Below are 14,030 nucleotides of genomic sequence, written 5' to 3'. Positions count from 1 at the left end.
GCGGCCGCTGCCCGGGTGAGAGGCCGGCCGGCCGCGGATCAGCGGTGACTTCTCAGCGCCACCCTTTGCATTTCGATTTCCTTATTGCCTGGGTGCAGCTGAGGTGCCTCGGCGCGTCTTTGTGCGTGAAAATACGTTTTCTGCTCTTCGGCTTTCTTTTCCCAGGTCGACAAAGTTATCGGTGTCTTTAAAAGGTGCTGTGCAAGCTGCTCAGTTCCAAAACGCTGCTAGAGCCTGTCTTCACGTTCTCTGCTTGCCCCAGCTCCTGTCAGTAACTTTGATGTAGAGCCTACAGATTACACTGGATGGAAGGGACTAAGCAGAAGCAAACAGCGATATTTATTTTGGGAAAGGGAGAAATGAACAGATTGTTCCTCTTGCATAGGAATGTGGGAAAATTACAGTCTTACAGGCAGCGCTGAGTTTCATTTAACAAATGAAGAGGTTGCCTTTTCTGCCAGGTAGCACTAGTTACCTACAAATGGTAGGTAAAAAAATCCACCGTTACTCTTCCTTACATCATAAAAACGTTATATGTGGGTTTTTGCTTTGTTTCTTAATGTCCTGGAGGGGGCTTTAAGGCTCATAGATCTTCAAGGACCTACGAGTCTGGAGCCTGCTTTCAGTTTTCCCTTAAACTGCCAGTTTCGCCTTCGTTACAGTGACATTGACTGGGAAACAAGCAGATAGAGCTTTCAAGATGCAATTCACCGTTTAGTTAATATTTTAGATGACATGAGCATTGTTTGAAATACATATTCCAGAACAGAATTCGTATGGTCTTTAGTGCATAACTGAAATCTGTCTAATGGTGTATAAAATATTTATCTGATGTCATTTGGCCAAATTTCGTTTGAACTGCTAAAATTGAAGTTTTCATTGCATTTGATGTGAAAATTAAAACAAAACTGAAGCTTGGTCATGCTGGCAGTTATGGTGGTACAAGTCTGAGAGCAAAGGAGGTGAAGTAAATTGCCCTTGGTAATCTAGCAAGTCCTTCAAGAGCTGGAAGTAGAACTGGGGTCCCTGTTTGTAGGCTTACATCTAGGCTAGCTGTTTAGTCTGGGAATGAGTCAGTGTTGCAAGAATCTGGGGTCACTAGGTGGGTTTTTTTCCTTCTCCTGCTGCACTTACCTGAAATCTGCAGTTCTTTCAAAGCACTTGGGGGGAAGACTTGTCCTTCGAGAAGAGGCTTTTCAGAACTACATGTGCCAAAGTACTTTATTTGGCAGAGTAGATAGGATTTCAGTTGAAATCAGAGCCTACATTCTACTTCATGTCTGGGCTCCAGCAACCTGTATTCAATTTAAAGTAGCTGCGTGCCTAGCACGGTTAGAAAAGGATAATCTTAAGGGAGGATCTGAAAAAGAAACATGCATCAGAGATTTACTATAGTATCCATTTCGTAGCTGTTCAGATAGGTCTAGAACTTTTATATATGTTGCCTTTTTTCAGTCTGAGTTTACCAGTGCTTTAAAACAAAGCAAAGAAACAAAAAGAATCAATACAGCAACAAAATTAATTCATTTCATCCCCCCTCCAAGCCTTGCTTCTTTATCCTCTATAGACATATTTTAAGTAAGCTAAGGGATTCATTTTAGTTTAAGGTCTGCTGCAATGTACCCTATTGTCTACTTAAGTTCATTCTGCTGCCATTTTGCCAGCTTAAACTAATGGTTGAGCAGCTTCCCTCTCAGACACTTTCCCCATTTTAGAAGCAGGAAGTTCATTTTGCTAGCATGCTGCAAAGCTACCTGAAATGGCAACGATGGCCAGGAAGTAGGTCAGTTTGCAGAAAGTCTTACTTTCATGCTTCTGCAAATGAACATTCTGCCACCGTGCTGACACTACTTTGAAACAAAACAACTCTAAAACCCAACAGCAATTCAAATGCTTGACGTTTAGAATTACTCTGCAGACTGTTTCCTGCACTCCGCTCCTGATTTCAACAGTTTGACTTAGATGCTTTGTATTTTATTGCTCCAGAAGAGAGGCAGGGCTAGGGATACTTTATAAAAATGAACACTGTTGACTTGCAGTGTTTGTTTTGTTTATGGCTGGTTTTGTGATAGTGCTTGATTGAAATGTGGAGTCCTTTCTGTGTTGATTTAATTTTGTTCATCCTTCCAAGTGGAAGAATTTGTGGAAGACTGTAAAAATCCCTCCTGTAATACTTGTTTTTTTCACAAGTATCTGTTTATGAGAACCCATCAATCTAAAAGTCAATCTATTAAAACAGTAGTCCCTTTTATGAGGGTTCCATGTACAGTACAATTCTGCAGCCACAACATTTTTGCATAAATTTATAAGATACTATATTTTATGGCTTTTTAGGGGCTTTATTTTTCTTTATTTTTATATGTTGAAGCACCTTATAAAAGGGCATCTGTTCATCTGGGGAGTTAATTTGCAGGATGTATCCTAGTGCAATCCTCCCACTGAGAGGCACAATGGCATGAAGTGGTACATATTTGTAAGTGCTTTAGCACAGCGATATGCCTGTACTAGTGCTTACACTTGCGCTTTCTCAGAAAAGCACACGGTGTCATTTCAGAAGGCTTTCAGCCATTTAGGGCTGGCTCTCGGCAAAGTCCACAGAGGATATAAAGCAGTGTCCCTCTTAATTACTGCTAGGTTATCTTCATCACCATCCAGACTTCTGATAGTGAAATCTAACAAGATTATGGCAGCAATGTGTCCTAATTACAGTTCTTTAAGTAGTGAAAATTTTCAAACAGTAAGAGCTGCATTTTTAGGATTGCTGTATACTTACTAACCTTATCTAAAAGCAGAAAATTAGGAGAAAATGGTTTTTGACATTCTGTACTGTATCAATTACACAAGTTACTGACTTTTTAGTTTTTCATTTGTATTGCACAGTTGGTTCAGGCATAAAGAATGTATATATATTTTTTGAAATAGATGCTAATTTGGAAGACTATTTTTATCTGAAGCTCAATCTAGTTAAGGCAGAGTTGTTACTACTGTTGGAATAAGGCAATATACTCTTTGTTTGGAAAGGTGTTTATTTCCTTTCATGACTTGCTTTAAATCATTATGTGACAAACAATACAAACAACAATTTCTAATTAAAACGGGGAAGACTGTTGAGAGAAGCAAGTTATTTCCAGCTCTGGAAATAATTCAGCTGAAGCAGTTGGCTATATACACACTCCTGTGTTTTACTGCTCAAAGTGAGAAGCAGAAAAAGTAATCAGAGTTGTAATGAGCACTGTTCTGCAGTCATCTTCAATAAACGTCTAGTTGAGCAAGAAAGGCTTATTGCACAGCTTTGTTAGCTGTACTTATTGGAAGAAATGTGACATTTTTATTATTCTAAGGGAGAGGTTTAATTTTGTGACATTTCCTGTTTCAAGTCTTCCAAGATAATTCTGTTCCCTTTGGTCCTGTAAAAAACATAAAATATTTTATTATGAAAACCATAAACTTCATAGTTTCAACAGAATCAGTACCTAGACCACCTAAATTCTAACAATGCAGGACATGTATATTGGATTTCAGAACACAATGCAGCTTTATTACTTTTTAGAAGAGAATGGGGTTTTGTATTCCAGCTTCAAAGTTTGCAGACATTGAGGTATTTTCCTTACAGTTGGCCCTTTCAGTTATTTATTGTATCATTCTCAGTTCCACATGCCTGAATTCTTCCACCACTCTGACAGTTCATGGCAGGACAACAGTAGTTTCCAATGAAATACTACTTCAAGATGAGAGGAGTAACATGCCACAGAATGACACAGGTGGTGGGTCTACTGCCCAGGGTTAGAAGTGATGTGGGCAGCATTAGAGGATCAAGAAAGAAAAAAAAAAAAAAAACAAACCACACCTGCTGAAATTTGGATGGCTTCATCTGGAGGCTGCGTCTGATGTCTCTGGTTCATTTTGGCACTTCCCATCACCTCCCCCATTTCTGACAGTTCCCAGCTTTTACTTTCTATCTCCATACCACCTTCTGCACTCCAAGCACATCAAGTGGCTTTTCAAAGTCCATGAGGCACAATTAACTCTGGAAGCATTCCCATGGCAGTTGATGTAATTGGTTTACTGCTCCATTTCTAGAGGTATCAACCTCTCATCCTTCACACGCTGTTTGCTGTGAAGCAATGGTATCTCCTTCAGCCAGTCATCAGGATCAAACAAATTGCATCACAGGGAATCACAGTGTCCTGCAATATATGTCAGACACTCGTTACCTACATGGTTGTACTGCAAGTTACCATCTAGTTCCAGTGTCACTTTTACCACAGTGGTTTCTTATTCTTTATATACCTTGGCATTTAGGTTTCTGATTACTAGCAAGGATCAGGAAAAAACGTTGTTTAGGAATGTCACCAAAAATAGCAGCTAGCCAGCATTCATATTCTTTAAATAGGTTAGTACTGTGCAAGTTGAACAGTTCACATTTTTACAGGCGCCCATGTGAAGTTTGCACATCTTCCTGAGTACATTTGGAATTATGCTGCTTGGTTACACTGAAAAGAATCTGGTCTTATGAGACTATTTTTATTTTGAAAATGCATGCTTAGATTTCTCCTTAAATCCAGCACTTCCTATCACTATCAGCATTGGTTTTGTTGGTGAATCGCTTCAGCGTAGGTTGCAGTATGTATGAACTCAGTAAATTATCTTTTGTCTTTAGTTTAATTACTTTTCTGCTTCATTGTAGGTGCGTATAGCTGCAAAATTCATCACTCATGCACCCCCTGGAGAATTCAATGAAGTATTCAATGGTAAGTAAATACAGAAAAATGATCGGTGGTGTTTTCTTCATGTTTCATCTATTATACGAGCCTCAGGCTGTGTCACAATATACTGTTTTTTAAGTTTAAGTGGTGAGGGAAAAGCATGCTGTTATTCTGTGACTACATATGCTTAATAAAATGATTTAACCATTTTAATGTTTGCATTTGTAGAGTTGAAAATGAAATGCATAAAGAGAAACATTTGATCAAAAAATGCAATAACCTACCTGAATTCTCTCTTCTCCAGATGTCCGGTTATTGCTTAACAATGATAATCTTCTCAGGGAAGGAGCAGCACAGTAAGTATTGATACTTCAAACAAGTCAAATTACCATCAGAGATGTATATGTTTTCTTACACCCATCATTGTGTGATGCATGCAAGCCATTTGTTGTATTGAGAGCAATCTTCTGTAATTCCTTATCCCCCCAACAAAATACATAATGAAAGGCATGGGTGATTCTTATTAAAAGCCTTAAATTAGAATTTGTGCTGTAGAGGCCATATAAAACTGACAGGAAGGCACTCTGCCAAAAGGTTTAACTCTGCAGCAGCAGGAATGTCTGGTCTTGTTGAAGCATGATTTGTAAAGCAAGTGAAGCCTGAAATACTAAGTAATCCTTAGCCGATGATTAGAAAAAGAACTGCTCTCAAAAAAAAAAAAGCTTTCAAAATACCTTGTTTACTTGCACAGTTTCATCAGAAGGTGCTTAAAGGTTATGCGTACAAGCTTTTTGATGCTAAGGTTTTACTTCAAGCTAGGTGACATGTCAGTCAGCAGGTCTTTACGTAAGAAAATTGTTATAAATATTAGACTACTCATTTGTTTACCTTACTGCTGTCTGAATTGTAGCTGGGGTGTTCCTGTTTTGCCTTGCCTTGCTCATATTCCCCCAGGCTGCCTGCTGTTCTACTTTTGAACTCTGTACTTGCCTGGTCATCACTAAATAAACCTGGGTTTATTTAGACCTGGGGTTTTATAGCTATCGTCAATAAAAGGTATTAAAAAATCCTTAAAGAGTGCTCGTGTGTATTATTTGCCAAATTAAGTTGAAATTTTCTGTAACGTAAATCACACCATATACTTACTGTTGAGTCAAAATAAATGTGCATGTACAGCTAAAGTTCATGTTCTTTTAATTCTTAACAGTGCATTTGCACAGTATAACATGGATCAGTTCACTCCGGTGAAGATAGAAGGGTATGATGATCAGGTAAGAGAAAACACTTGAGGTTTGTATTACTACACTGTGCAAAACCAATAAAAATGTTGTTTCATCAAGATGTTGACTAGTTTAATTCTACTCAAAACTTATCACCTCTCCTCCTTCCCCCACACGTCATTTGTTCTTATAGAAGAAGCATAGGTGAAATGTTCTCTTAAAGTATTGTCTGATACTACCTAGTAACTCTAATTCATTATTCCTTAAGTAAAGCTCCATGCTGAAGTCACTGGAATTCTACTTAGAGTATGAATGATTAAAGATTACTGTTTATTTAAAGTTCACTTCCAAATCCTTATGTTGCCACCTGCTTACAGTTCCTAATGACAATCAGTAGTAGATTTTTAATAGGGTTTTTTTTTTCATTTTCTGCATTTTTAATCCATTCCCAGCTACGCTAAAAAACATACTGTATCTTTGATTATACCAATCTAATACTATCCAGTCTATGCCAGCAAAACAATTTTTTTTTTTTTGAGAACAAGCAGCAAGTCCTGCAGAAGATAGAAAGCTGGCCTGACCATCTGTTCTATTCTCTGAGCCAAGTACTGACCTAGCTTTTCTGGTGTCCCAGATATGTTCATGGGAGGCAGATATTTTTAAGAGGACTGTCCATAGAAATAGCTTTGACAAGAGAAAGTTACAGTACAACCTGTAAAAAAAAAAAACAACCCCCAAAGTCAATGTTTGGCAAGCCAGAGAATTATGGTGACTAAGACAAAGGAGAGGGAAGGTACAGTGCTGCTTTGCTGTGTACTTCAGTTTGTGTATATTAGAAGTACCCACATCTATATACCCTTCTTGACCAGGAGAGCTATTGCAACACGGACCATGACAATAAATGGTAAATTTCAGAGTAAAATTCTTTGTTTCCTTTAGAAATGGGGAAGGAAACAGCAAAAATAACTTCAAAAGCAAAACCACCTGTTTGTATTGTAAGGGCGCCCAACTTTAAGCTAAATATATACATTAATGTAATACAGCCATTTCTGGGACAGAACACTAAGTGCAGTATTACTGTGAAGAGCAGAGAATTTGCCTACAGCCTCACTACAACTACTCCTAGTTGAAATTATTACCAAAAATCCTTGTTTCTTTATGTGATATTATAGGTCAATGAAAGAATCTGTTGAAACATTGATATCTATTCAAATAGTCAGGAAAAAATGCAAACCAGCACATTTACAGCAGTATAAGTGTATCTTAATTTCAACTTCTTTTACAGGTCTTAATCACAGAACATGGTGATCTGGGCAATGGCAGATTTTTAGACCCAAGAAACAAACTTTCTTTTAAGTTTGATCATTTAAGGAAAGAAGCAAGTGACCCCCAGCCTGAGGACACAGAATCAGCTTTAAAACAATGGAGAGATGCCTGTGACAGTGCACTGAGAGCTTATGTGAAAGATCATTACCCCAATGGCTTCTGTACTGTTGAGTATCCATCTTGTTTCACTGAAAGTTCATTGCTCCATGTCAGTCAGTACCTTGAGTGGACTTTGTGCTGGGCAGTGCTGTTCGAATTCTCCATCCTCACTAGCATTTTTGCTAACTTTGGAATAACAGGTTCCAAAGAGGGTGCAAATATCTTGGTATGCACACAGTGGTAAAGACGTATTAGACCTTATTTTTCATAGATGTGACTGCCACGCACCTTAACACCTGCAGTTAATAAAAAGGAGGCGTTATTTGTACGTACATGCAAGTGGAGGTGTTGGACAATTAGTGGTATATGTTTCCAGTGAGATACCACAATAGCAAGCCTCCACAATGCTGCCAAGAACAGAAATTAAGAATGGCTTTCCTCAGCTCTTGGGCCTTTTTAACTCTTTTTCTAAATACAGGTTTATGGTAAATCTATAGATGGGCAGCAGACAATTATTGCCTGTATTGAGAGCCACCAGTTCCAGCCCAAAAACTTCTGGTAAGACTATTTCAACATAGTGTATTGTCTTCTTTTCCTGGTCCTCAAACAAACCCATCCTCTATGTCTTCTGACACAGTCTGAAGAGCAAGTAGTCTTGAGCTTCCCAAGAAGTTCTGTTTCTCATTCTGTAGTCTGTTTTCCATGCAGTGCCCTTGGCACTTCCCTAGAGGCTTCAGTGTGGCTCAGTGACCTGTCCAGAGAGAAAGGCATTAGCAGAGTTAGATAGATACCCCCTTACGTATTTCAAAGCACAAGTACACTGGAGCTAGTCTGTACTGAAGCTGCATTGTGTTCAGCTGTGCTTCAGAAATTTAATTCAGTGCCACATAAGGCACTGTAATATTGGTCATAAGGTGACCGCAGGAACAACTTGCTCTTGCTAATTTGGTTCTTTTTGTTGTTAGAGCTTTTTGGAAATAAGTTTTCATGCTTGGATTGTTTTTAGGAACGGTCGTTGGAGATCAGAATGGAAGTTTACCATCACACCACCAACAGCTCAAGTGGCTGCAGTGCTCAAGATCCAGGTGAGTTACTTTTTCTGGCAATAACAGGAGAAGCTGCATTGTGCTTCTCTTACATGAATGCATTCGACTCAGAATGAGATGCTGAAATACAGCCAAGATGGCCTTTTCAAGTCAAGATGCTATTAAGCTGTACAATTCAAGAAATTAATTCTTAAAACTAGTGTTTCAGACATAGTCTACAATCTGGCCTGTGGTTTATTACATAGCATTACCCTATATGCCTCCAAGTCTGCTTCACTTTATAGGGCTAAAACCTATACCATGAATTCTTTTATAATTGCTCTTATTTCAACTCTAGGCGTTTACTGCATTAACATAATCTTGAACAGTCTTGACAAAGAATGAAACCTTTTAGAAAGTCCATCCTGCTTTTAGTCTCCACGTAAGCAGAGAAGACTGGCACAACAATGCTGTTGTGCCATTCTGGTAGCATTTGGGGGCTCTAGGGATTATAAAATGAGTGTTAATGATAACCTGCATTTTATCTCTTTGTTCAGGTTCATTATTATGAAGATGGCAATGTTCAGCTGGTTAGTCATAAAGATATCCAGGACTCCGTACAGGTTTCAGTAAGTATGGTAAAAGATTTTTTTTATGATAAAGTAATTAATTTAGTTCTTAAGCATCTCATGAAGCATATACTTCTATGACTACATTCTCTTGACTTTAAAGTAATATAATTTTAGGGTGACTATTCAGTGTAGTTACAGTGTTAAGAGTCACATGGGAAACCCAGATTCTCAACTGCTTGAAGTTAGACTGTGTTAGAAAGTAGTCTCTCTTGGAAGGCTTATCTTACAAATTTCTGTTAAAAAGAGGGCAGAATATGCTTTTCTTTCTATATGCAAGGGAAACAAACAATAAGAGCAGTGTACTAAGGCAAAACAAGAAGTTCTGTAGTACAGTAGAGGGAGCAACAGTCACAAAATCCCTAATCTATACCATGAAGGTCTACTTCCCTTTTGCTCACTAGGGTGCAGTCCTGTTTCAGTGTGGAGCACAAGCTCTAGCCAGTACATACCTCTGTCTTGAGCCTCACTGAGACACATCCGTAGTGAGTGAAAGGAACCCAGCTACAAACATGAGGCGGAAGGTGCTGATGTTATCCACTTCATCTATACTCAGCCTATCATTTGAGAAGAAATCTATTGTGTAGCTTTTGTAAGTTGCCGTTAAACATACAAAAATTTATTTTTCCCCTTTGCAGAGTGATGTCCAGACAGCTAAGGAATTTATTAAGATAATAGAAAATGCAGAAAACGAGTACCAGGTAAGATCAGCGGCGGTTAAATAAATAGGATGGAATCATATCAGTCTCCATTTACAGTTAATGGAAACATGGAAAATTGACCCCTAAATCTGTTTCTGGCTGAATCTGGTATTGACTGTAAGAATTACTTAGAAAAGGGTAGTAGTATTTGTTTAAAGAACATAGTTGTAAAGCTATTTGTAATTAATAATCAGGTTTGCTGTATAGTTATTTTAAAGGGTTACAAATGATGCCTGGAACAAGCATGGAAGGGGAGTGGGTGAGTCTTAAGTATTTTCCTCTGTGACAGTTAAAAATACTGAAGAGGAAATTTGTGCAACAGCTTTTTACATTGTCCCAGCCTGTGTGCAAGGAGACTCGATACAGATAAGTCAGTGAAACACCTCTAAGGAGACACTGCTACATTCACAAGGGAGTTTAATGAAAACCCTTTGACTTGCACACACACTGGTGACTGCATTATTAACTTAGTCAATAGTGTGCCTTCACCTTGTAGAAGGGGTTTTGTGGCTTTAACACCAAGTCATGCTTTCTCAGAATATCTTATTGCTGCCATAACTGAACCTACTTGCCATTGCAGACAGCAATCAGTGAAAACTACCAGACTATGTCAGACACCACTTTCAAAGCCTTACGCCGGCAGCTACCTGTCACCCGCACCAAGATCGACTGGAACAAAATCCTCAGCTACAAGATTGGCAAAGAAATGCAGAATGCTTAATGCGGAAATAAGATTTATGAAATGTTCGTGTGCAAAAAACAAATGTGGTCCTATGCCAAGTAGATGGTTTCTAAACCAGTGCAGCATTTTTCTAGGGCTTTCGAAGTTAACAGGTTTTCTAGCCTCAGAGAGAACTGTGGAACAAATAGTGTTGTCTTTGTGTTTTGTGTTTCCTGCCACATAAACTTCCTGTTGTGACTGCATTTACTGATAGATCGTTTTAATTAAGCCACATTCATGGTTCAGAAGTATAGCTGTTTTCAGTCACTGATTGTACTGGTTGGAAAACTTCCTAGCTGGAAAAGCCCTATTATAAATACAGCTGAGGGTGCAGAGCATTCCCTTCACCCGTATACAGCACTGCAGGTACTCCAGTAAGTTTGTCAAATCTGCCAACAGCTCAAGGCGCTATGCTGCAAGATATAATAAATGCAAAAGACAGTAAGTCCTTATGTATCCTTATTACTGACCTCCACAAAGCAAAAAGCCTGCAGGCTTAGATTTTACTATACAAAATGAGTTTACAGGATCCTTTACAGAAATCCCTACGCAGCCAGCTCTTCCAGGGACGCTTTTTTTTTTTTAATCTGAAGATTTGAGCCATGTTACCTAAAAATGAACATTTTTGCTATCCCCTGCCTCATGTATGTACGGTTATCGGACATCTGCATTTTTACAGAACTACAAAGTTCCTGTGTTGAATCACTGCTGATCCATGTACGCTGGATAGTGATTAAAAATGCAAATGTCTACAGAATAATAGGTATGTTGTGCTTTAATGCTTTGTGGCAGGTTCATAGAATTTGTATCACAGGTGTCTGGATGGATAGTGTACAAAATAAATAAACTTGCACCAAAGTGAGAGAAAAAAACCTTTCCATTTTGTCTCAATTGTGGCCAGTTTCTTGTCATACTTAAAAGGGATTTTGGAATTAATCTCTTCATTGCTCTCTAAATGCTTGCTCTATGTTACTTTTTTTTTTCTGTAAAATCAAAAATAGCAATCCTACCAGCTTCTCTTAAGAGGAGGTTGAAGAGGCATGCATATGCCTTTCTTTCTCAGTCAGAACTCAGAATGTGGATTCACTGCAAAATGAAACCCTTTTGGTGAACTCACTTTGCTTTGTTTGCACTTGGTTATCACTGGGCCTTCTAGCAGGTTCTGGTTTTTAAACCGGCTAGTGTCTTCCTATTTTTAAATACACAAAGAAAGGGGTTGGGAAGATAGGGATGGGACTGCCTGTGCATTGTGCATTACACTTCAGGTTTTGCACAGTAATACCACAAAATAAGCATGTCTATCCTTTGTGAGAAGTTTTGTCTAAATAAAATATATTTGTATTTGCTGTTGAGACTGACCATTCATCCTACAGGCATCCTCTGTATCAAATAGTCTAGTAGAAATACACCGGTCTTTGTTTTAAAGCCATTTGTGTCTGTTCTTTTCGTGGTCTCACTTCTGTTAGCTCCTGATGAAGGCAGATCTACTGCTAACAGTCTGAAAGCAGGGGTGGTATTGCTTGCAAACCCACAGGTGATGCTCCCACCCTGCTACACAGACCAGAGAACTGGAGGTCTAGGAACTTGCAAGTTAAAAACAGTCACGCGGCTCTAATGAAGCACTTCACCCCACAGAAAATGGCAAACAATGTTATTCCACTCATCATCTGTGTCTTACAGTAACACCTACCTCAATTCTACTCAGCTTGTGAAGCACGGCTGGATGCATCCAACGCCGGGTGCACTGGACAAAGCAGGACTCTCTTCTGGAGGATTTGCACACTGCTGTGCGAAGAGCTGCTCAAGGACAGCGCTTCTGCCAGCGGGTGTTTGTAGAAAGGGTTTCCTCCCTGCCCACAGCGCCTAGAGGAGATGAAAGGTTGTGTGGACGAGCACCTAAGGTGCTGTGGTCTGTGGCTGTGGTCCCATCCAGACAAGCACTACAGCAATTCCAAGAATGTGAAGCTGAAGCGGCGGCCCAAGATAAGGCTGTGCACACAACAGAGCTTTTATCTGCCTCAAGGCTAGTCTTCCCCACTCTGGGTGAATTACACTGCAAGTAGTTCACTGCCACTTGTTCCAGCCTTAAGACCATTTCTATCTCTTTGTCCTCCAAATCTTTAGCTAATCATCCTCTAGGCCAACCCATTCCCTGCCTGCCCCCTGGCCCTTCTCCCCCACCAGCCTTCTCTACAGCAGGCTTTGCTATCCCAGTCCTAGCCCCCTCCCAGCTCCCGTTTCTTCCCTGGAAAAGCAACACTTGGTGTGACTCACAGCTGCTGGGGCACTAAGCAGGTGCCAGCCCAGCGGTGATGCATGCCCAGAGGCATTCTAATCCTTAAAGCTATCAGCAGTTAGCTGCTGGAGACCAGAGCTTTCAGCAGAGACTGAGGCCAGCTCCGGAACAAAGTATATCCTGGGCTGGCTCTGCTGAAGTGTACAAAAGTCAAAGCCGGACCCCAGATGAATCACAGCAAGCAGGCACCACAGCTTGGGTGAGCCAGGGAAGGCAAAGCCAGCCCAGCCCAGCGCTGCAGGATGAGTCCTGCCAGCCCAGTCAGCAGCCAGGCAACCCAGCTGCTCCTCGTGGAAAGAGCTTTCCTCTCTGTTTGCAGGATCAAACCTTAAAGCTCCAAGATTCTGCCTGCGATACATGACAGAAAGACTTACAAGCAACTTCTCCAAAGGCAACATGCCCATTTTTCAAGCCTCAGAGCCCTCCTGCAACATGCAAGGGGCCCTACACGTGTCATCACAGTCTCATCAGCCACCTCCAGACAGTGGCAGGTCATTAGTAGAGCTTGGGTCAGAGGAAAAGCCACCAGAGCTCCCATGGGGAAAACAGCAGACTTACCCCAACGTCCTTGGGCTACAGACAAGGCAAAAGCAGCACCATGAGCAGTCCCAGGGCCTTGCGCCATTTTACAGAAGCAGGTCAGGGATGACCATCCTGGCTAGGCAGGCTGGAGGATGAAAACACACAAAACCAGGGACAGAGACAAGTGTGAAAACCAGCTCTTACTGCTGCTGCTGCCCTGTTTACAGAGCAGCCGTGTGAGCTGTGGGAGTTCTTGCCCCCCATCATGGCATACAGCGATGCAACGCGCCTGGGCACCTCTCCCGCCCCGACAGCAGCACGGGTGTGAGCTGGCGGCCTCTGCTCTCCCTCCCCGGGGGCAATTACTGCCGGGGCTGCGGGCCGGGGAGGGCAACTAGGCCAGACCCCGGACGCCCGACAGCTCGGCTCCCCGCGGCCCCACAACCGCAGCCGGGGTCGGGTGCGTGTCCCTCACTTCTGGGGTAGCCCTGCGAGGGGGCTGTGCACCCCTCGGGGTCCCGGGTGGGCCAGCCCCCGCCCCAGCCCCTCGCACGCAGCCGGGGGCAATTCCCGCAGCCGGGACCCTCCGTGGGGTGCGGGACCCCCGGCGAGGCTCTCCCCTACGCGGGCACGGCCGATGCTGCGGGGGACGGGGCCAGCGCGGCCGGGCAGGAGCCGCCCCCGGCCCCCCCCCCAGCCCCGGGGGGGCGGGCGGGCCCGCAGGGTGCACGGCCCCTTTCGCTTTCGTTTCTCCCCGCGGGACCAGCCCCGGCTCAGTCCAGCCC

General features: G+C 41.7%; 1 protein-coding gene across 1 annotated transcript; it reads left to right on the top strand.

Annotated features, from left to right (window-relative positions):
* Window positions 1–2,455: 2,455 nt before the first annotated feature.
* CAPZA1 (capping protein (actin filament) muscle Z-line, alpha 1) lies at window positions 2,456–11,893 on the top strand. Its single transcript, XM_010579706.1, has 10 exons — window positions 2,456–2,473; window positions 4,688–4,751; window positions 5,011–5,062; window positions 5,914–5,977; window positions 7,212–7,418; window positions 7,830–7,909; window positions 8,358–8,436; window positions 8,934–9,005; window positions 9,644–9,706; window positions 10,287–11,893. The coding sequence occupies exons 1-10, from the start codon at window positions 2,456–2,458 to the stop codon at window positions 10,425–10,427; spliced, it is 840 nt and encodes a 279-aa protein (XP_010578008.1). The 3' UTR covers window positions 10,428–11,893.
* The last annotated feature ends 2,137 nt before the right edge of the window (window positions 11,894–14,030 follow it).

The sequence above is a fragment of the Haliaeetus leucocephalus genome, unplaced genomic scaffold (genome assembly GCF_000737465.1).
Source record: "Haliaeetus leucocephalus isolate CR32 unplaced genomic scaffold, Haliaeetus_leucocephalus-4.0 Scaffold68, whole genome shotgun sequence".
Taxonomy (NCBI): domain Eukaryota; kingdom Metazoa; phylum Chordata; class Aves; order Accipitriformes; family Accipitridae; genus Haliaeetus; species Haliaeetus leucocephalus.
This window is presented reverse-complemented; position numbering and strand designations above follow the sequence as displayed.